Here is a 23984-nt window from a genome sequence, read left to right on the forward strand (position 1 = left end):
TGCTGAAATGTAATGTTTGTGATATTTGTTGAATATTGTCCTCAAAGTTTGTGGATGCTGTTTTTGTAGTGGGTGGAGAATCAATGTGTAGAATCAATGTATGGAAATCAGACAAACCAAGTCTCCCTGAAGCTGCGGGAGTCTCCCGCATTTCGGAATTCTCCCGGAATTCAGAACGAGCACCCCAAACGCGCACACAGGCGACAGGCCTTTTTTCTCTAATCGCGTGTGGGAAGGAGAGAGAGAAAACAGAGAGGGTTCTGATTGGCCTGTTCTCTGCAAAGAGTCTGTGAGACAGCCAATCAGCTTTTAGTGTGGGCGGGCAGTGTTTTTCCCCCCTCCCGGATGGGATTTGTTCAGAGAGTGAGAGAAAGCAGATCATGGCGGAGGCAATATTAATAATTATTGTAATATGATATGAAATGTTTTTGATTTTGTGCAATTTCTTGTGATATTGTTACTGTCAATTTTTGTCAAATAAAAAAAAAAGCATAGGCAGGAAAGCAGAGGCAGGGCCTCCCTGAAATCAACTTTTGCATGTCTGGGAAATGAGCAAAAAAATAAAAAATAAAGCAAGCAGTCTGTAAAACCACATGTTCTTTGTGGAATGTCTATATGCCAAAATGACAGAGATCCCACTATTTCTCACTGTTTCTTGCATTAACAGCGCAGTTCTAGCACAGGTCTAGCACTGGTTGGTTTCAGCATGACGCGTAACTCCACCCATCTCATTTTCCTTCTGCAAACTTTCCATCTTTCCATCTCCAGTGTCTAAATCCAACAGTGTCTAATTATTGCTTTTTATTTTTCTCCAGTTTCCCTATATGAGAAAGCAGGCGTACACTGGTCTGCAGGCTGTGCATGATGCCCTTATTACATAGAAGTCAGACCTACAAAAAACACACTTTTATTGTTGAAAGATTACACTTACCTGACAAACGTCCTTTTCTTCTGCACTGTAAACTCAATGAAGGCAGTCTGAGACACGCTTGATCTTAAAGAAGAGGTGGAACTACCAAATGGGTAGGTGGTAGCAACTCAACAAGGCACATTGCTTGAATGCTCACTCAAGATCGCTACACATTTCAAAAACATTCCTTTATTATAAATAAATTATTTGTATAAAAATTGGCATGCTTCAACCATGGCATATACACACTTACAACCCAGGGCTAATTGACCAGAGTAGCCGATACAAGAGACGAATGCATTTTTCAAATGCAGATCTGACACTGTGGAACAAGAATTAAAAAATCTGCACGACCACAAAATACTTACAATTAGAATAACGACTAACATGGTTGACTCCAATAGTTTTCCTTTGTTTTCTTAGTTTTTTTTTTTTTAATATATATATATTATTTTCTCTTGTTCTTTGTTTCCACTGATATAACACTTCTCTTTTGCTGCTACACCAGTAGCAACTTGTGCTCTTCTGTCTGACTGCTGCATGGCCACACAGTTTAAATGTTAGAAAAAACGACTCATGTCTCAGTCCAAACAGTCGTCCTCTTACCACGAACAACATCATAGTGTCATGCTTTAGTTCCAGTCAGTGCCTTTAATCCATGCCTCATGTAAACATTTTAGAATCTTCTTCTCAGGAATGCATCTTCATATGGCGTGATTAGTATAGCTGACGTAGGTTGTCTTTGTGGGCGGTGCTGAAAAAGAAAAGAGAGACTCTGAGAAAAGGCTTTTGAAACAGGTAGAAGCATGATGGTGATGATAATGATGATAAAAAAACTGCTATAAAGATGTTCTGTGCTATTTTTGGCACATCACAGGCTTATGGTGCCACATTCTGAAAGTGTGACTTAACACCTAGAAGCACTATCACACTTTTCTTCAACACATTAGATGAAGTCAAGATTCAGCGTGTCCCTCAATCATTTTATAATACAGTATACTGAAGAAAAAAAAGAGAGGAAAAAATAAAATCTCCCAAAAGGAATTGCTTAGATTAAGTAAAACTACATCGCAACATGATACATGATATTGTGTCAAACTAAAGCAATTAGGAAACGATTAGTGTAAAGTGTGTCACCAGGTATGTAAACTGTAATCCTACTAGCCAAATCCTGGACACCCCAGGTCTAATGTTTTACAGATTTTCTAATTATTACATACACCCATCCCACTCTCAAAAGCCTTTTCCACAAATATATTTATATTATTCATAACAAAACAAACTGGTTTTAGTCTGTGTTTTGGCCTTCTGTCTATGCACAAAAAAGGTTTTGGAATGTTTGAAAAATTGAAATATCAGTTTTGTTGTCATGTGGAAAGACAATATAAAACTTTATTTCACAACTCATGCATGTTTTTGTCTGAGTTTCAAATACCTCCTTATTCCCCCATATAGTGAAGCCACAAGAAAGCATAAATCTAAAGTGTCAGTTCAGAGTTCAGATTTTGACCTGTAAACAAATGTAAATATTGTTCTATTCTGTAGACAGTAGAACTTACTTTCTATGCATTCAAGAACTACTTAAAGTACTTAATTAATGCATGTATTAGAACATCTTACTTAAATACGACATATGACTCTTTAACTCAATTTAAGTAAAAAAATAATTAATAAAAATAAATAAATAAATAAAGAATATAAAATGTGCTAATATCCTAATAATGCCCCATAATTATGTTTAATAGGTTAAAGGTTTTAATCACAACATAATCTATTTAAGGTACAGTAAAGTTCAAAACCTAGGAAATGCTTAGGAACAGCTTGACTACAGTCAGCGGTTAAACACTGACATTAATGAATTTTAAATATTAAAATGTAAATGTTTTTAATGTTCAGTATTAGAGACTAAATGTTGGACTGGGAACTTACAGCCTTTAAGAGTCTTCCATCCCTAAAAATCACATACCTTGCCATATTTTACATTTTGATGAAAGAGTAAATGTTTGACTTTTACTTAGGTTTTGCATTTTGTGCCCAAACATAAATTTTTATATACCCATTTAAGACACTATATTCATTTGAATGCTGGACAATTATTCCAATATGCACATTTTGGACTGACCTTTTTAAATTGCTTTACATAGTGTAAAGCTGGATGCTAGAAAACATGAGATACTGTAGATTATAAAGAGTAACTGTACTGGCTTAAATAATATTTTGTTTTTCTATCCATCAAACCAGGTAAAGAAAAACTGAAGTATTCAAATGTTTCTTTAAGTTGTCATTATTTATTATAGTGCCTTTACTAAAGACCCATGAATAACCTCTTTATCTGTGCTTTCTGACAGTGTCTGCCTGGTGTGTCCAGGATGGATCTACGCTAATGTTAAGCTTCTACTGTGAGCTTATGGCTAAACTCCAACAAACGATAGTCTTCCCCATGCCTCAGCTTTGCAAATGCCATGCTCCACAGCCCATTACATGCCATTTCTGACACCAATTAGAATTGGGATCACCATCAGAGCCCGCTGTACAGACAGACCCTGGCTCAGGACTGAGAGACAGAACATTTGCATCTGCTCCAGCAGGGTGAGGAGTATCTGACAGAAAGCTGCTCTTAATGATCATAACCCCTCTCATATATATGAAGAGAGGACTTCCTGCTCTGACTTCTGACACTTCTCACAGAAAGTAGAATCCACTTCCCGTGTCCCGTTTTCACTAATGAAATAAGTTGGCCTTCAATCATTTCTCACTCCGGTGACAATTTCAACAAGCTGTGATTCAGCCTGAGAGGTTATTCAATCGCAAACACTCCTTCCAGCGGCGCTGCAGTGCCAAGAGCATATCTAATGAATTAAGAATGATACCTCTTCAACTGAATGTGTTCTCACCGCCTTCATTTCCTTTCAGTAAAACGGAGGTTTATATCATAATCTAAATATATGAGAAGCTGAGTGAATAAGGTCATGGGTTTCAAAGAGAGAATTCAAATTCAATGAGGCAATTCACATGAAAGTAAAGATTGGAAATAAAAAAAATAAATAACACGGATTTAAAAAGATCAAATAGTCAATGTAGTGATCAGCATGAATAAACTAAGCCTGTAACATTAGCGTGTCTTATATATTTAAATGTGCGTGGCACTCTGTAGAAATCTGACAGCTGTTGCTGACGTCTGTTAAATAAAAAAGAAATTGACAAAAAATGGGTTATACACCATGTTCACTGCATATGATTGATAATTTGCTGAAAGCTAGATCTTTTTAATGATCAGGGGAATGGAAGCAGCTGTTAAAAGTCTAGTCTTGTAGCAAAACTGTGTGTAAGTGTTAAATGTAATCTAGATAAATGTATAGAAAGAATAGGTGGTTTCTCTATGTCTGTACATCTCCTATCATCAGCTGACTCACAATATTGTAGTCAACCCTTGAGATGACCTCGGCACTGTGGGACATTTAAACAGCCTTACAAATGTACTTATTACTGATCATTTTTCATCCAATTAATAAGAAAACATGATGTACTGACTGTGTGACCATTTGCAACAGATGTAGAAGAGATTAAAGACATATGCTGACACATATGTGCAAATGCACATAGGCACAGCTTGTCTAGTCCCTGTAGAGGAGTACTCCCAATAGAATAAGACTCTCTAGAGCAGATAAACTTGAACCTATTGGGACCATGTATAATGTCATGGTGTCAATGGCATGGGCTAGAGGGGCAAAACGTTCTCTGGAATGATGATGCTCCATCATCCATCATCAACTCTTGATAAGTTCAGCACAGCTGTTAACTGAAAGCCATTCCAGGTGACTCTGCCTCATAAAGCTGACTGAGAAAATACAGCCAAGATGTACAAAAAGCTGTCACCTGAGTGTGAGGAGCTTACTTTGAATAATCTAAAATATAAAACATATTCCGGTTTGTTTAACACTATTTCGTTAAACAAAATAATTCCATGTTTTTTTCATAGTTTGGGTAATTTTAGTATTAATACAATGCAGAACATTTTAAAATAATGAAAAAAAAAACACTGAATTTTTGGCATGTCCAAACATTTACTGGTACTGTATAGGGCTAGGTGAAATATCGATATATTTTGAAAATAAGACAATATTGTTTATATCAGTTTAGATGGGTGGACCCAGACTGGTGAACTATTAAGAAACGCCGTAGCCTTTACAGTGGGGGCGTCACAGTGCAGGAAACTCACAGACCTAAAATGCTGCTGGAACTTCTAGGCTATTTTAATATACAGAATATGGCAATAAATAGTGCCTGTATAAAATCTTGAATATGTAGTTTTGCCTAAGAAGCTCTAATACTGTATGGGTAACAATGGTTGTCAATATTAAGATAAAAATTATGGCATTATTTATTAATGCTTAAACATTAAATCTGTTTAATCTATAACCATGATAAAAAAAATACAACTTTTGGTTTCATAAAGAACCATGTTTTTGTTGTGTAGATATAGCATAACTTTAAGAACGACTGGCAAGAAATGTTACATAAGTTCAAGGTTTATAGACCTTTTTTAGAAGTGTCAAGTAAAAATGATTTTAAAATGAAGTATTACTGTAGTGCCACCATACTTACAGTACATTACAGTACTGATGTTTTATATAATGACATTCACAGAGCATTAGAACACATTTTACACGTTCGTAAGTGAGAGAGATAAGTTGTGTACTCACTGCTGTTGTCCACACTCTCACAGAGCTCAGTTTTCACCTCTCCATTTGGCCTCTCGCTGGCCAGTTGGCTGAGCTTGCTGGACATTGTGGCGGCTGTGACAATAGCCTTGAAGCTACGCTTGCGTTTGGGCACATTTTGCTCTGGATGGAAGATGATTATATAGACTTTGGGCATGTAGAGCATCCCCAGAGACACCGACGCACTCAGGCTCAAAGACACGGTCAGGGTGGTCGTCTGGATGTACATCTAGGATAAACAGAAGAGGATATGAAATCATTTTTTAGAAAAAAAAAAACGTCTAGTTTCTTTATGGGAGAAAGTAATCTGAGACTGAGTTGCTTTCCTCTCAAGAGTATTCCCTTTTAATTATAAACTAGAGTACTTATTAGAACCAGCTATATTTGCTTGCAACCATACACCAATGCACTGTGCTTCTTTCCCATTTCCTGATTGCATTTTTTATCCTAATGAAGAGCAATGATTTTACCCCCTGCTGAAAATGAAGCAAGATTAATATAGGTCCTCTCATCTACAATGATAAGTGAAATGGGGCAAGTGATAGAGTGGGCTGAAAAATGTGCCTTGCCTTTGAAGTCAATTAGGAGTATCTAGGACACTAGAGACCAGACCCTGAAAACCTCAGTGCTTGATAATGTAGTAAACCCACAGTAAAAACGGTGATGTAGCAGCCTGTGTTTAAAAAGATATTTCAGTACTACATGCTTACTCGATGCCATTGCAGGCTATTTAAACAAGCTGTCAGTTTTGTCATAACTCAACTTGCTTTAATTTAAAAGAAAAACAATATTAAGTCATTTTGGATCACAGAACTAGCCTACAGCCCTACATGCACTTTTACTTGCTTGTGTTTTAGTGACATGCCCCCAGAGCAGTCAGCAGCTGGTGAGAGCAGGGAGCCAGCTCACTGGAATGAAAATGCAGCATTAACTTCTGCAGTGCAAGGTGGCTGCAGGTTCTGTTTAGATTACTGTTTTTTTTTTTCATTATTTTTATTATTATTTTTATTTTTAGCTTTTATAATCATATAATCCTGAGATGAGGTAGGTGGTGTGCAGCCCCGGAAGCTCTCTATCATATTTGTAAAATCTGAATAAAAGAAAAGTTTACTTTTTTACAATCAGAACAGTGGGATAAAAATATAACACCAAAAAGTATAACACCGCCCTCTATTGGTCAGAGTTTAAACACACCACAAAATGAATCACTGTCGCCACCAATATTGACCTATTCTATACTTTGATTATAAATCGATACAGTGCCTTTCAGAATCGACACAGTATCGCAAAATGTAATGTCACGATTGTTTGATATATTGATATTTTTATGATCTGCTTACCCAAGTGCTTATAAACACATTGATCAGGTTATCGAAACTGATTTGTGCAGTTATCAAATAATGCATTGATTACTTTCCCCAATGCTGAATACAGACAGCAGAAAATAAAAAATCAGCATTACAAAAATGAATAAATATTGCATCATTACGCAAAGTGCCAACATGGAATATATGACCAATATATGACATAAAGAAAATATACTGCAGTACAGAACTATATGCAGTACTGATCTAATGAGTTTTACAGTCGATTCACAGTTTGTCTTCTGATCTTCTCAGTTCTAGTGGAGCGCAAAAAACCCAAAAGCAATTTAAACGTGAATAATCCACACTGCAGAAAATTAACCACATGAACAATAATTTGGGCATATTAGTAAAAGAGTTCACTGTTTGAAATAATAAGAGCACTGCAATACTTCAGCAACACAACACACCAATACCTCATGCATTCTTAATCACAGCTTGTTTGTGAGTAGTTAATTGGTCTGCTGTACTGAATAACTAATCAGCACTCTTTTATTCTTCTATTCAATTAAACCACAACATACGACTGCAATCTTTTCGTACCTTTTTATAAACATACAATCTTACATGAACATGTGGGCAGCCTTGGCCAAATAGCATAACATATAAAAATGATCAGATTATTGAAAAAATATCTGTTTCACAAGACCTGAGAGGTGTAAAGTAAAAAAGGTCTGCTGATTAAATCTTTTTCACCTTTTTTTAACCTGATAAATCAAACACTTAATCATAAACATAATGCTAGAGAAATCAGTCAAGGTTCTCAGCTTGCAGTTCTACAGTGCAGACTGTTATCAAGAAATAGCATTTCAGAGGAGCTGTCGAGGTCAAGATGAGATCTGGCAATAAAAAAATAGAGCTGCTCCCTAAAAGTCGATAAGTCAAAAAAATCCATCAGTCAACTGAAATTCTCCATGTCGTTTTTTTTTTGTATTTGTTTTTTGGTCAAATAGTGTAAAAGAGCATAACAAAATACTATCAATTATAAATAAATTGGAATCATATATATATATATATATATATATATATATATATATATATATATATATATATTTAGTTAACCAATAAGAAATGCTGAAATCTGAGTGGTCAGTAAACTACGCTAGCCATCATGTTTCAGCAGACTTTGAAAGTAAGACAGCATTCCAAACTGAAGGCCAACTGTAATTCAAGTATTCTCTATCATTATGTCAATGTGGTCAAAATTATCAAATAAAACTTGTCAACAGAGTTTCTGACTGCCAGATATTCAATATGAAAAATAGCAACAGAATAAATATTTTAATCTTCTTACTGAAAAAACAAATTGAAGCCCAAGAGAGAACTGATAGTATGCTAGTAAGGTACATAAATCAAAACCCCCACATGATTGCCAGGATTCTGATGAAATTTTAAAACACAATCTTAATGGAAGGGGGTGCTAATGGTCCAGCAGTCTAAAGCGCTGCCACTATAATCGGGAGATTGCTGGTTCGAAGCTCAGTCATGCAGTTTGCCATCAACGGTCACAATGCGTTCAAAATATGCTGCAGAACATTTAGATAATACCACAATTTGGAAACAGATGCTGTAGATGGATTAAAAAGACACAATAGGACTCTTTGGCCACAATCAGCAAAAGTCTGTTTGCAGAACAAAAATTTCAATTCATGGAAAGAGCAGCACTTTGCAAACTGTGAAGAATTTATCATACTTTAAGTTTGTGTTGCCATCTGTGGGATTCACAGTACTGTTGAGGTGGTGAAGAAAGCAAATCAAAATTTGTGTTCATCTGTTTTAAAAGCAGAAAATAGGGAGATGGTCAGAAATAGTTTTTTTTAAGTAGTGTTGGGTGGTATCCACACTTTTCATATAATCTAAAAATGACTTATTACCAGGAATAGGGACTATATGTGGTTTCTGTATAATCTTATCCTGTGTTTGGCCATCTAATCAACTTTTTAATAACATTTAGCAATGTTTTGAAGAGGTTCCAGGAAAGTTAGCCTGTAACGTTACAGAAATAATGTTCCAGGAATGTTCTGAAAACGTGTGGTATAAAAATGGTTTGCATCACAATGTATCTGAATGTTTTTCACAATGTTCCCAGCTAGATGAATAATGAACATTACGGAAACGTTAAAACTAAAAGTTAAAACAAGTGATGTAATCAGAATGTTTAAAACGTAATTAAAAATGTTCTAAGAACATTCAGACACCTGGATAGATTGACGTTCTAAGAACACTGACTGTAACATTGAGAAAACTTTCTACTAAACAAGAATTGTTAGCTGGGTAGCTAACATTACTCAGATTGAGTAACTGTTGTTGGAGAGACAGGGAGCTGAAATGTAAAGTTTTTATGTGGTTTTAAATCTATAGCTAGTATTTGCTTAGCTAGCTCAGCTAAGCTTCAGATAGCCCAGTGCAGCTGCTGTTGCCTAACTGCTGATCTGCAGACACAAGTAAAAATTGTAAATTATGCTAATTGTAATCAGTCCTTGAGTATTAGAAAAATATACTTACTATATAAGTTCAACTTTCATTTATTTATTTATGCACCTTATTTTTTCAAGTACTCAGGATTTTAACTTGTGTCTGACAGAGTTATAGTTGAGCAGCTGGTTTTGAAGTGACATAAGGTTAAATGTATCGGCAGGGTTGCCAGGGCAAACCAAAATATCCAGCCCAAAGTCAGTCTAAAACCCTCCCTTCAGAAGATTAAACTAGCCTTAAATATATGCCTGTCACACGTTTGAAGCAAATGGCAAAGCAACTATGAGTGCACAACTTTTATTTATTTAGGTAATAAGGGATTTGTTATAAATATTTATTTATTTACTAATTTCTGTTCTTGCCCCTCCTGAACTCTCTTCTCTCCTCTTTAACATTTTTTTTAAATTGCCTTGTGATTTCTCTCTCTCCCCCTTCCTCTCTCTCCCTCCCTTTCATGTTGTCTTCCCTTATGTCGTTATGTTCTCCTGGTTCTTATTGTTGTAAAGAAGATACATTTTAGTTTGGACTTCTTCACGTATTCTCGCCATGTTCATGTAACATCCAAGGCAACACCACCTTTTTTCTGGATGCAGTAATTTTTTAAAGTAGCCCAAAAAAACGCGTCCAGTAACCCCTAAATTTTCATCCGCGACTGGATTTTCAAACAAGCCCAATTTGGATGGAAAACCGTGAATCTGGCAACTGTGTGTATCGGGTTCTGCTGTGTTTAAATGTAAATCTGTCAATCTAGGCTTAGATCAATTAACTAAATGTCTTATCACCACACCCTAGACAACTGAGGCAAATCACTCATATCCTAGAGCACAAAGTTTAGTGAATGGACTTGTGTTTTCCACTGTTTTGAGACACATCTTGTATAATGGTCCAAGCTTGCTTGTTTTCTCTTTTAATCAAACTCAGCACATGTTTTTTTGTCTGTGTACTAGACAGACACGGAACGAAAGTTTGACACAATGGACACAATATTATTTTTAAAATACTGCACTTAATTTAAGGTCAACATTTAAAAATGCAATGGTATAAAGTTTAGTGTTAGACTCGTTTCTCATAACATTCACTGGCTACATGAAGAGATACAAAGTAGAAAAAGCGTTTGGAATGGCCATTTCTGTCCCCTGACCTAAACATCATAAATTATTTAGAAGTAGGCCTTAGACAATCTGTGTAGCAAGACGACCCTAAAATATCTCCCTGTCGACCTTCTACAAAAATAGTGTGAAGAAACACAGCTGTAAGAGCTGAAATTATCTTACAAAAATCCTTTTAGCCGTTGCAAGCTGTCATTTCTTATGTTGTGTAAACAGAATTAACTGTGTTTTATGTTTTGCTATATTGTGTCTATTTCTGATTAGCCACAGAAAACGTATTTACCGCTTTCTAACATAAAGGTGCCCTAATGTAAAACTGCAGTAGCGTAAATCATGCCTTTGGAGTGGTTGTGTTATCAACAGATTAATGCTAAAAAAGAGAACAACTAAGAACAACAAGTCCTGAAGGACACTGCCACAGGGACTACAGAGCAAGCAATCATATTTAGAACATATTTCTGGCTACAGAACGAATTTACAAAATATCAAATTAAATAAGTTATCTAGCTTTTTCCATTATTGGCGATGCTGAAAACCGGTGACACTGGAGCAAATAATGCAGCTCTGCCTCACAGTACTGTTTTCTGAAAGACAGACAGACAGCGAGGCTCAATAACCACAGAGCGCAAAGACGTGGAGAAGACACAGAGAGGCCTCATATTGAATGGGCTTTCATATTGCATTGCTTAATCTTCTGAACATCAGCGGAGACAGAGAAAGAAGTGAGAGAGATAATCACAGAAGAGGAAATGTGCTTTGCAGATTTAATTCCACTGCGGCTCTACGTACTGGCATTTTGGAGGAAAGAACAAAAATACGCACAGATTTGAAAGAAACAATTTCCTCCCGTACAGAATTTATAATTTAATACAATATGCGTCGGTTGCTTTTCGAGTTGTTTGTTTTCTAAGCTATCTTATGGGAATGTTTTGCATCAAATTCTGACTAAATCTTCGCAGCCTTACTAATCCTTCATCTGTTCACCTGCTGCTTATTATAATTTTTATAATAAAAAAGTCTGGTGATTCAAACTATTAGGGTTTTTTCATTTAATTGGCGCTCCTGATATGTCAAACTGCTGAAAAGACCCACTTTACCTTTTGTTAAAAAGGTAGTTAGTTGTTTCAGGAATTTAGATGCAGAGTACTTACAAAATATCAAAAAGATATTCTTTTTGAGTTACTGAATTTCACTATATGATTAAAGGTATTTATTTTTTATCTAATATATTACTTTTAGAGCATACAGAATACATATTTAAAAATACATACCACTACACTAAATAATATATGTGGCATATCATTAATAGTTACTTTTGACCACTTTATTGGAAAAATAAAGACTGAATCAAATCCTGTGATCCTGTGTTAAACAGCCTGAAAAAGGAGCTGGCCCATATTTAAGTAAAAGTACAAATAATGTAGGTTTTTTTTTTGCATTTTTAAAACGGTATAAATACATTAGTCTGAATGTAGAATAGTTTATATTTTTTGCTCAAGTGAAAGTATACAAATGGGGAAAATTGTAGATTAAACATTTTTTTTTACAGTTTTGCCAGATTTACCAGTTAAATAAATCAAGTAAAGCTGTTCAGTGCATCTTATAGAGCAGTCTGACTATAAACCTCTGATACGTACCTCTGACACTTTTAGTGACTCTAATCTGGGCTATATAAAGAAAGACTGAAGAGCGCACTTGACCTTTTGTTAAATGTCATGCTTTAGCAGAAATGGTCAGATATTTACTTGCAGAACTCACTTACTCAAAGGTACTTGTGCCAAAAACCCAATGAACTTGAGGCCATAGGGTGGGAGCCAGGGCAGGGTGTATGAGGGTGTTAAAGATTATCTGTCAGGGTGGTTCATCACATTAAACATTAAATATCTTCACGAAGAACCAAAGCTTTCACATATTTAGATAGATTCACTAACAGAATTACTATTAAATTAAAATGTCAAAGTAACAAGCCTATTGTGAAAATATACCGTTTTTTTTCTTTGGGATGTATGGAGAAGAAACAAAGTACAAATACAGAAACTTAATTACTTTAAAAACTTAATTCTGTTTAAGTACAGTAATTAAATGCTTTTTCTGCAAAGTAGTGAGAAGTAGAGTTACTTACAATACTGCCTAAAACATGATATCATCGTGTAAGGTAGTAGAGTGTTTGAGTAGCTTAAGCTTAAGCCGGTCCTTCCCATTCCTGCCAATACAGCTTGTGGGCAGTGGTGGCTCAACAGTTAGAGCACTGGGGTATTGATGACAAGGCTGTAGGTTCAATGTCCAGGTTCGACAAGCTGCCACTGTTGGGCCCTTGAGCAAGGACCTTAACACTGTCTGCTCCCTCGGTGCTGCAGGAAGCAGGAAAGGCTGCACACTGCTCTGGACATGTGTACTCACTCAAATACTGTGTATGTGTGTGAACTACACAGATGGATTGTCTGCTTCAAATATTCATCTGAAGAGAGGTAAGTGCATTAAAAAGTGAATTTAAAGCAGAAACATCTGAAATAAATAACCTAAGACTTATTTAAAATTAGTAGAGATGGAAACATTAATCGGCTTTGTATTGGTAACAATTTTCAGCCAAAATAGGTGAAAATTTCTACAATTTAGCTGATCTTAAGAGACTATTTGGGAATTAAGAATTACAGCAGCACTGTATGAGTTTCATTGTAAGGAAGTGAGTAGATATTAGCACAGCAACAGAGCAGTGCTAACAATCCAAAAACAGGCAACGGCAAATGGATGAAATCCCGTTCAAAATAATGGAATACAGGAAAATTCGAAAGTACTATATAAGCAGCATCTTTCGGTTGAGTTTCCACCTTAAGCACCACAGTGCAGTTCTTTGTAGCTACAGGGAAATACTTTCTCAGCTGGTGCCCAGCCGAAGTTCCACAGCGTTTTTTTATGTAGCTGATTCTAAAACACATTTAAGTACATTTCATCTTGAGAGACAATTCATGGCAGATTACAGAAGCCCTGCATGACGATGCATTAACAGTTTTGTCTGAAAAGATTAATGTAATTTGATGCTGTCCTCGTTCGGTATTGGGGGTGCGATTAGAGAGATTGGTCCCAAAATCATTGATCAGTCAATCTCTAACTAACAGATATGAACAACAACTGTTTGTTAAGCCTAGAATGCAGTTCCAGCATTTTGTTATTAGTAATGAATATGTGCAACTCTACGCCTTGCATGTGTAATTTTATAAAAAGAACGTCTAATGGCAACAAGCTCAGATTACAAATAGAACAAACCGGCTACAGATCAATATAGAGCTTCAAAAGGGCATACACCAGCTAACACAAGGAAAGAGATGTTCAAAGCACAAAGCTATAAAGAGCAATAATTAAATGTGTTTTCTGTATTGTAAAAATGGAAATTATAAGAGAGAATGAATAAAGTCTTCTCCAGCCACTGTGGTGGAATGATAAATTGTATTTATATCAAAACTGCTGCAGTTTTAATGATATCCCACATTATTCAACATTTTGATTAAAATTTATATCTAATAATAAAGTCTGTAAACAGTCAGTCAGGCAAAGTAGGTTCTGTTAGCAAGCCCTGAGCTAAAATAACATTAAGCAAGGTGTGAGTGCAAAAGTAAACGAATAGGTTGTGTAAGCAGTTATTAGGTTATTTGCAAAGCACATCAGCACCCAGACACTGTGCGTTGGAATGGCCTTAATGGTGTCAGAAATGTTCAAAGATTAATACATCATTGGAGCTATTGTGTGATGTCACGTCCACTGTTCTTGCTTTATCACATACCGCTTCAAGGTTAAAACGGATTTAAGCTACTCATAGAAAAAGTATTCTTTTCCAGCAGAACAGCACACACCACACAAACACCCAGAACTGTCTAAGGGAGGAAATAAACAACTAACATGCATATTACTCAAGCAGAGACAGTGTAATGATGTTATTGGGTTATTCACAGAGGCAAAACAACTGCGCTAATGAGTACCAGGCAGAGATATTGTGCAAGTGAGGAGAAAGTCTCCAGCCCTCATCAGCTCTAAAGGCCTAAATTAACTGGCAGAAAACTGAAAACACTGGTGAGTGAAAACTTTTATTCTGTCCCAGACGTGTCAGTTCATTTTTGCACTGCAGCAATTTTATGTGGGCTTTATGTGCAGAGAGGACAGTTTGGATTATAAACATAGACGAAGATCTTTTACCCAAGATGTCGATTTGGCATCGTCTAGAAATATAGATTTCAAATACCAAAGAACAGAAATTAACTCGCCCTTTCCATCAGGGTTTCTCTTAAGGGGTTTCTGTAAGGCTGGTTATGATTGGCAGCACAGTCAAAAAGGTATGTAGTCTCCAATAGATTCCATTCTTTAGTCTTAATTCAATGTACACTGATCTTGTCAAGAACGCAATGGTTGTACACAGCAGGGTGGATACAAATTTGATAACATTTCATTGATTTCTGATATGTTGTACATTAGAAAGAATTTAAGAAAAGCGTTTTTCTCTCAACCTGGAGTTTTAAAAAAGATCAATGCATAGCCCTTTCAATAAGCAGCTTATGGAGAAAGTTGAAGGAATGGATTAGGAAGAGACTGGAATACTCTGAAGCGGCTCAGTTTCAAACAGATACTCATTTCAAGTTAAGAACTGAACTCACCCGCTCTGCAGACTGTGCTGTCCCAAAGAAAATGGGTATGAAGGCAAGCCATATGATGCAGGTGGTGTACATAGTAAATCCAATAGGCTTGGCCTCGTTGAAGGTCTCTGGTACTCCTCTGGTCTTGATGGCATAAACAGTGCATGTTACCATCAATAGAATACTATAGCCCAGTGAACAGATGAGCGAGAGATCAGATATGTCACATTTGAGCACTCCTCGGGCATTTTCAGGGTCCTGCGTGCGCTGCTCTCCGTAATCCACGATCGTGTGTGGGGGGTCAGCGATAAACCACACCAGTACACCCATCAGCTGCACAGAGATCAGGCTGAAGGTGATGACCAGCTGCGAGGCTGGGCTGATGAAGCGGGGAGCAGCCACCGAACACTTACCCTGCTCAAAGATGCGGTGGATGCGGTTGGTCTTTGTGAGCAGGGCAGCATAGCTGAAGCACATGCCGAGGCCTAGGAAGATCCTGCGGAAGGAGCACACAGACACTCCAGGGGTTGCAATCATGGGAAAGGTGATGATATAGCAGAGGAATATTCCAGTCAACAGCACGTAACTCATCTCCCTGCCAGAGGCACGTACGATCGGGGTGTCGTTATAGCGTACGAAGGTAGCTATCACAAAAGTAGTGGCGATGATGCCCAGAATGGCAATAAACACGGGCACCACAGCCCAGGGGGAGTGCCACTCCAGCTTGATGATGGGGATGGGCTGGCAGCCGGTGCGGTTGTGGTCCGGGCGCTGCTCGTACGGACAGAGCTGACAGGTGAACTCGCTGGCCTGATAGTGGTAGCCCTCGCAGCGCTCGCAGTGCCAACAGCAGGGCACTCCCTTCACCACCTTCTTCCGCTCGCCCGTCCGGCAGGGCAGGCTGCAGACCGAGGCGGGCACGGATGAATCACCGCTCACCCACTGAAGTGCATCCATCTGTAGAGGTAGAGCAGCACAATTATCATCAGCACCATTATTTCCATTTTAGCATCCATTCATTGGCATTGAACATAGATGAAACCATCAAGAACAGCATCCTCATTATATCTTTATTTTCATGTCACCTTTGCTTATGGTAATTTTTTACATTGTTAAACATTTAATGTGTCTGAAATTAGTCATTATATGAATTCTAAAATAACATGACATAAAAATAAAACAAAAAAAAAACACGTAAAAGTATTAAAGTTGTTCCTCACATTTAAATGAAGGTGATCAGTCCACTGGCCGATGACTCTGTACTCAGCTATTGATCCATTAGAAATCTGATACTGGAAGATGTCATATCGCCCAGGAGCATCTCCATTCTCATTGAACGTTACAGGGGTCTTGGCGCTTCCTGTTAAAAAGGAGATAAAACATTCCCAATACAATTAGTGATGCAGTGGATCAGCCTCAGCACCGATACTAACCTTATTAAATTGATAAGCACATAACAAAGCACTGATATCAGATTGGTACTAAGTATCAGTCGATACCAAGAAGAGTTCAGACACTATTCATACAGTGTTCAGACAGTTCAGACAATACTAGCTGAGGAAATGCTGTGTCCCTGTTTGCACATACCTCAAATGTGCTGCAGAACTGACTGTATTTAAATCTTTTGGTTACTTGCCTTCCTTCGCTACAGTCAGCAAGCATAACAAGCATTATTATAGACATCAAAGTACAGTCTTAGCATAATCATTACCCCCTCTCATTTCTGATATGCAAATATGCCTTAATCTAAAGTGGCATTATCATCAGTGGTGGGGAAGGGAGTCCTGAGCTTTATATACTGTGCAACTGACTAATCCTTCACCGAGCCACAGCAGATATTTCAACATTATCAAAAACGATCACCCTATCACTACAAGCCATTTTTAACTTTCTCCCCGGGCCTTCGAATTTTTTCAGATCGCGTCAGGACAAGTAATGGAGAGGGAAACAAATGAGCATCTCAGGAGACTGGGATGCCATGCATTATTAAAACACCTGCAGAGAGAGCCAGCAGAAGCAGGAGTAGGAGCAGTGGGCCTGGAGGACTTAAGCATAGCTGGCTTCTGCAACACAGCACAGCCTGATGCAGTCAATCAGCTGTTTATTCCCATTTTTTTACTTTCTTTTTTTTACTGAGGTCTTTTTTTCTGTAACAGTATTTTTTCCTTTAACCCTTAGATGCATAAGTGGGGTCAAAAATGACCCCGAGGGTTGTTATTCTTCAAAATCTCTGAAATTAAACGTTTTTACACTTCCATATTCCAGGTATTCCTCATAAAACATGTTTGTGACTTGAGGCCATTTGAATTTTTTAAAATGTTTTTATACATTTTAAGAAATTGCAGTTTTTGTGTCACTACCCCAGTTTTCCATATGTGGGGTCAAAAATGACCCCAAGCATTTCCTACAGATTCTCAAGGGTTTTCTTTGGGAATCTTTGATTCTTGCCAAATGTGAGTGTCAGGATACATGTTCTGTCCCACTTACACATCTGATACCTGCATTCTCACCACCAGGAGGTCAGCAGCAGCATACATGTAAGTATTATCTTTATTTATCAACTCCATGCCTTTTCTCTCATAGAGTATCATGTTGGTCAACAAAGTAGACAATAGTTAGCTAACTACAAAATAATCTTAGTAGTAATGTTAGTTCTATGTTTGCTGGCTTACTTAGCTAGCTAACATTACACTAGCTTAGTAAGCTAGCTGATATTACTGCATTTGTTATGTAGAGACTCATTGTATTCATGATTCCGTATAATAAAAGCTAACCTGTTAGGTAACCTATTATATCATTATTGATTGTGTGTGTGTGGGCGCACATGTATGTCTGTGCTTTTACTTACATATAACAGACATCCCAAGTTGCAAAAGTTGATTTCAGGGAGCCCATCCCCCCCAACTCACCAAATGATAACGAAACTTTAATTTTATATTGATTAATTTTACGTTTTATCTTTTTTCTTTTTTGGAATGCCCTGCCTCTGCTTTCCTGCCTATGCTTTTTTTTTATTTGACAAAAATTGACAGTAACAATTGCACAAAATCAAAAACATTTCATATCATATTACAATAATTATTAATATTGCCTCTGCCATGATCTGGTTTCTCTCACTCTCTGAACAAATCCCATCCGGGAGGGGGGAAAACCACTGCCCGCCCACACTAAAAACTGATTGGCTGTCTCGCAGACTCTTTGCAGAGAACAGGCCAATCAGAGCCCTCTCTGTTTTGTCTCTCTCCTTCCCACATGCGACTAGAGAAGAAAGTCTGTTGCCTGTGTGCGCGTTTGCGGGCACTCGTTCTGAATTCCGGGAGATTATATGTGACTCGCGGGCATCCGGGAGCCACTGCCGAAATGCGGGAGACTCCCGCAGCTTCAGGGAGACTTGGTTTGTCTGATATAAATGCACAGACATTTACTTAGATAGCTACATATTGATTTATTGTTTTGTGTGTCATTCAAACATTGTCTGTTTTATGTTTTCTCATCCAAACTATCATGGCTACACAGAGGCCAGCTAGGAGACCCGAAGACCTTGCTCGAGATATGATCCTGAACCCATCGAATGATCGATGAAGAGCCCATCGGTGGGATTGACTCAGGATCTGACATCACAGATCAAAGGAGCTTGTAACTCCTCACATAAAAGTCGACTGGAAGGTACCCCGAACCTACCAACCTACATCACTGAAGCAATGGAAAGGTATGGAGTGAAAAAAACTGCAAACCAGCAACAGGGAGAGAGGCAAAGAGGGCAGACACAAGAGAAAGAGGTGCCAGATGTGTCCAAGAAACAAAGATCACAAAGCCACCAATTGCTGTTGGAAATGCAGTACCCCGGTGTGCAATGATCACAACCAAAAGCCAATAGTTTGTGAAAATTGCACACAGTTAATAGAGAAAATAATTTTGTGCGGGCAAATGTGAGTGGACAGTGTTCTGATGTTATGTATGTTCATTTTCTTTTTTGTCCTGCAGACACATGGACATACTAACAATAATTTTTATGTTATTGATGTTATTTCTTGTGGAAAAATGTTACAAAAGTTGTAAATATGCAATATGTTAAATGTAAAATCTGTCTTTTGTTGACCCAAATATAATAAATATAATCACCTTTAACCAAAATTAAGGGCATTTTTTGAATTCATTGCAAAAACACTTTGATTCTAATTGGGGTCATTTTTGACCCCACTCATGGAAGAGTGTAGGTATTGGTCATCCATGCATCCAAGGGTTAAGGTAATATCATTAACTGCACTCATACACATAATAGTAGAATGGCACAGTATTTACTGAAATGAACTTGTATTGATTGTTTAAAAATATAAAGGAAGATGTTTATACAATTGTTAAAAATGTACAGCTATAGTTTTATATATAGTCTCATACTCTTTGAATGTGCTCCATTTGAAAAAAAAAAACAAAAAAAAAAACAAAACAGTAAAATACACCTGCAACAAACAAGCACAAGTTTGCTGCCAAAATGAATGCATAAACACCCTACAGAATGGCGTAGAATAATATTCATCATTACCCTCCATGAAAATAACAACTACCACTGCTTTGCATCGTTTCTTCCCCTGAATGGTCTAGCTGCAAAATGTTGCCCTGAGCTTTAGTTTTAGCTTTAGTAAAAAAAATGATGGTGTAATTACCAAAAAAGGTTGTTGTCTGAGGGCAACACAATGCCATATATGGTTAAATACAGCTCTGGAAATAATTCAGTTTACTTCAGTTTCTGAATTAGTTTCTTTAGTTTTGCTATTTATAGGTTTATGTTTGAGTAAAATGAACATTGTTGTTTTATTCTATAAACTACAGACAATATTTCTCCCAAATTCCAAATAAAAACAATTGCAGAAAATGAGAAATGGCTGAAATAACAAAAATGATGTAGAGCTGTCAGACTTCAAATAATGCAAAGAAAACAAGCTCATATTATAAAATTTCAGTTCAGAAATAAATATTTGGTGGAATAACCCTGGTTTTTAATTACAATTTTCATACATCTTGGCATATTGTCCTCCACCAGTCTTACACACTGCTTTTGGATAAAATTTATGCCAACTCCTGGTGCAAAAATTCAAGCAGTTCAGCTTGGTTTGATGGCTTGTGATCATCTATCTTCCTCTTGATTATATTCCAGAGGTTTTTAATTTGGTAAAATCAAACAAATTCATCATTTTTAAGTGGGCTCTTATTTTTTTCCAGAGCTGTATATGTTTAATTGAATCATTGTTTGATTACCAATAATAGTAGGTCTAACTGGTTGTCTTATATGTAACACTGGTCTAACACAATCACCAACAAAATCCACCACAAACTCACAATTTATGTCTGGTGATTTTGCTATTTGGAAAGTGCAGACTCTGTAAACTTAATTTCTGCCTGCTTTAGCGGTGTGCTATACAATTATCAAGGGCATTTTTAGTGTCTTTTTTTGCGTGATTTATAAAAGGGTTTGGGATACTGTCGTGTTCTGAGTTTTGCAACACTGCATTTTTTGTTTTCTTTTTTGATGGTACTGACATACCCATGGTAAGTCAATTTAACATTATTCTCATGCAAATCATCAAGATATACATGCGCATGTGTAGTAATCTGAGGTGCTACAAAAAATTAATTCAGATTTTGAGAAAATGCAAAGTTTTTAATTATAATCTGCACATTTCTGTCTTTCGTCTTCATTTAATGACTCAGTTCTGCAACTCATTCTCTCTGTTTTCTGCCTCGCTGAAATCATAGTGCCCTGCAGCTGAAAACAATGTTCCGAAATAAAAAAAACAGAAACTAATCAAAATATTACTGTGTGAACTTTCAAAAACAGCTCAACTGCATCATGACAGCAGGCAGGAGAGTAAACTAAAGATGAGTGTTCTTGCACTGAACTCAATATAAATCCAGTTCATGCACCACTGCTGAGCCTGTGAATGCCATCATAACCGCCATGAGCTTCCTCATCACAATGCATGGCCTGGAGCTTTCTCCAATCAGTCATTTGATTCTGGCTCCTCACATATATAATCCAACAGCCTCCAACAAAGACTGTGATTCCGTGAAGAATGACACGTAGCTTCAGAAGATGTTTTGATTAATCAGAATGTAGCATTAATCATAGGTTAGACCCATCCTGTGCACTCTCAATGAGAAAGCTGGGATTCAGATTGGGCTGCATCAAACTTGACAAGAAAAAAAAATGAATGTGTGATTAATTAAATAATCAACTTCTCTTAATTTCATTTCTATGCGTAGGCACAAGTTTCTGCAAACTGCCTATAACCCCTACTTTTCCCGGAGTGAATAAATTAACTGCAAATCTATTCTACAGCTGAAAGAATCACTCCAATGTCCAGCTTTGGAATAAATTTCCCTACAACCGACTGCGGCAGATGTTTTGCACGGAAGCTGGCCTCACATGCTAATAAGATTTCACCTGTCTCTCTAGAATACAAGTTCAAAAGAGAGAATCAAATATTAAACACATACAACATGAATTCTGTATTAGAGTGACAGAGTTAATAAAGCACAAGTGTGTTGTTGTTGGTTATATGTAAGGGTGTGTGATTGCATCTGAATGTACTGTACTCGCCTGATGCAATTTTCCACATCGACCGAGTTTGGCGTGTTGGTACAGACTAGCAGACTATGTACTGCAGATAAGGCGAGCTGAGGGATGATTCTGTATGTAAAGCCACATCGAAGCAAGCTTACAAAACTCAAGGATTCCCTTATTAATAATTCTTTAGTTTTAATTAGTTTTTAATGGGCTGTGTTTAAGTGTTTTTCCCTGCACACGGCTCACAAACTGCGCGATTAGGCTTGTATGCCAGTTTCATACATAACACGCAGATCAAATGATTAGTACACCGGAGAGAGGAATCCAGAGATCCTGCAGGGTGTGCCTATTAAAATACTGCATCTGACTCTTCCTCTCACCAGGGACATCAACTCCACACTGACACCGAGACTGTCGTTTCTGGAAAATTCTCAGAGTATGAAACTGGTTTATTGAATTGATTTAGCAGCACTCTTATCCTGCCTCTGAGAAGTTTATCCTCATATGAAATGTGGGTAGCCTCCCCGAGGAATGACCTTTGACCTCATAAAGTCACTCACAGTCCAGCAGCAATCTCTCACTATGACAGGACTTTATATTGGATGATTCTGTCCCAAAGGAAAAGCAAAAAAAGGAGTTCATAGATGCAAGTACAGGCAGGAGCATATGACTATTACTAAGACTGCGACTTTTTGCTTTTTGGAAGTCAGCAGAGCTCCTGATGTGCAGTTAATGTGCTCAATGTTGCAGAATATTCTTTAAAGAGTATGTGAGTCAAAAGCTTCGCCACTCTGTTAAGTTAAGCGTAACACTAATAAATTCCTAATATAGTGTCACCACTAAGGGGAAATGAGGCTGAATTCAGCTGTAGACACATCTTTATTTCAAAACACAATCCAAAAACAATCAAGGGTCGAATATCTTAAAAACAGGCCAATCAGAGGCTAAGACAAAGACGGTAAAAGGTCAAAAACAAAATAAACAATAGGGGCCCTATCGTACACACTGCGGAAGGCGCATCATCAGCTCATTGCTATCTTACATCCCGTCAACGGTCTATTTTTACGCCTTGCACCCATGCCGTCAAAATAGCGGTGAAGTTTAGGAATATATTTACACTGATGGCTGTGGTGGTCTGGAATTGACGTGTGTTCTGGTAAATTTCTTAGCAGGAAATACACTTGCACACGCAGACGCACTTCACCTGCACAATTTTTACCTCAACAATAAACAGAACAAAGAATAAAATAACACTGCTGTTCCCTTAAATGAGCTGCTGGCGTACCTTCACAACATGAACATACAGGTCCTCTACTGAGACGCACAAAGCACAGCGTTGTTAAGATACGAATGTGCCGAATTTAGAGCACACTTGCCTCTTGAAGGGAATGATATGCATGTTATAACATTTCATGTTATGCCCAAAACACACCGATGATTAATTTCGAGAATTAGTACATGCCTTTTTTGATTATTTCACACACTGACGCCCTTAATACAGCTACTCGATCCGCAATTGACCGGTGCGCTATAGATCACTAAAATAGGGCCTCTAGCTTAGAGTTTGCAGTGAATCTACAGATTGGAGCTCCTTAATAGAGCACATGAAATGCATTCAGGTGAGCAGAGCAGGGCCGGTAATCAGAAGTCCGGTGATGCCGAGTCACTTTTGTTGTGGCATACTGCTGACTAGGGGTGTGTTATATTTAGTATTGTTCAAAATTTTAAAACCTACATTGTAATAACAGCAGTATTATATTTGGTATTTGTTTTGCTATTTACTTGGAATATTTTAATGGTATTTTTGTATAATTGCATAAGTTTGCATATACACTCAATATTACGCATTTTAGTGCTGTTGTGGATTTTGTTTTTTTGTACATAACATTATTGTTATTTGACATTATTTATTAATACATATTTTTTTGTTGTTTTTTACTGAATGTTTGAAAGTATTATACAATTTATAAATGTGACATTCATTTTCTTGCAGTAGCATAATCTTGAAATTATTAAAATCTTTTTCAGTGTTGTGTTATATTGCAAAAAATGTTGTTACAGCACTAATACCCTAAAAAATACTGTGATATAATTTTAGGTGCATATTGCCTAGCCTTCCTGCTGCTGACAGACCTTAAGCTTCATCATTTTAACCACATCCACATCTATATTCTGAGAAATTGCTTTCCTTTTTAAGAAATACTGGAGTGTGTGTGTG

The 23984-nt window shown here is 37.2% G+C and overlaps 1 protein-coding gene across 2 annotated transcripts in view; it reads right to left on the reverse strand.

Annotated features, from left to right (window-relative positions):
- Nucleotides 1-1079: 1079 nt before the first annotated feature.
- The window catches only part of grm8b (glutamate receptor, metabotropic 8b), a 168351-nt gene continuing 145446 nt past the window's right edge, over nucleotides 1080-23984 (reverse strand). For both annotated transcript variants that reach the window (XM_049474599.1, XM_049474600.1), the window contains exons 8-11: nucleotides 16422-16561; nucleotides 15223-16158; nucleotides 5614-5860; nucleotides 1080-1664 (exon numbers count right to left, since the gene is read on the reverse strand). In XM_049474599.1, coding sequence (XP_049330556.1) covers nucleotides 1615-1664; nucleotides 5614-5860; nucleotides 15223-16158; nucleotides 16422-16561 — 1373 coding nt within the window. In that variant the 3' untranslated portion in view covers nucleotides 1080-1614. The remainder of the gene's footprint in view (nucleotides 1665-5613; nucleotides 5861-15222; nucleotides 16159-16421; nucleotides 16562-23984) is intronic.

This window comes from Astyanax mexicanus, chromosome 2, assembly GCF_023375975.1.
Source record: "Astyanax mexicanus isolate ESR-SI-001 chromosome 2, AstMex3_surface, whole genome shotgun sequence".
NCBI classification, from domain to species: domain Eukaryota; kingdom Metazoa; phylum Chordata; class Actinopteri; order Characiformes; family Acestrorhamphidae; genus Astyanax; species Astyanax mexicanus.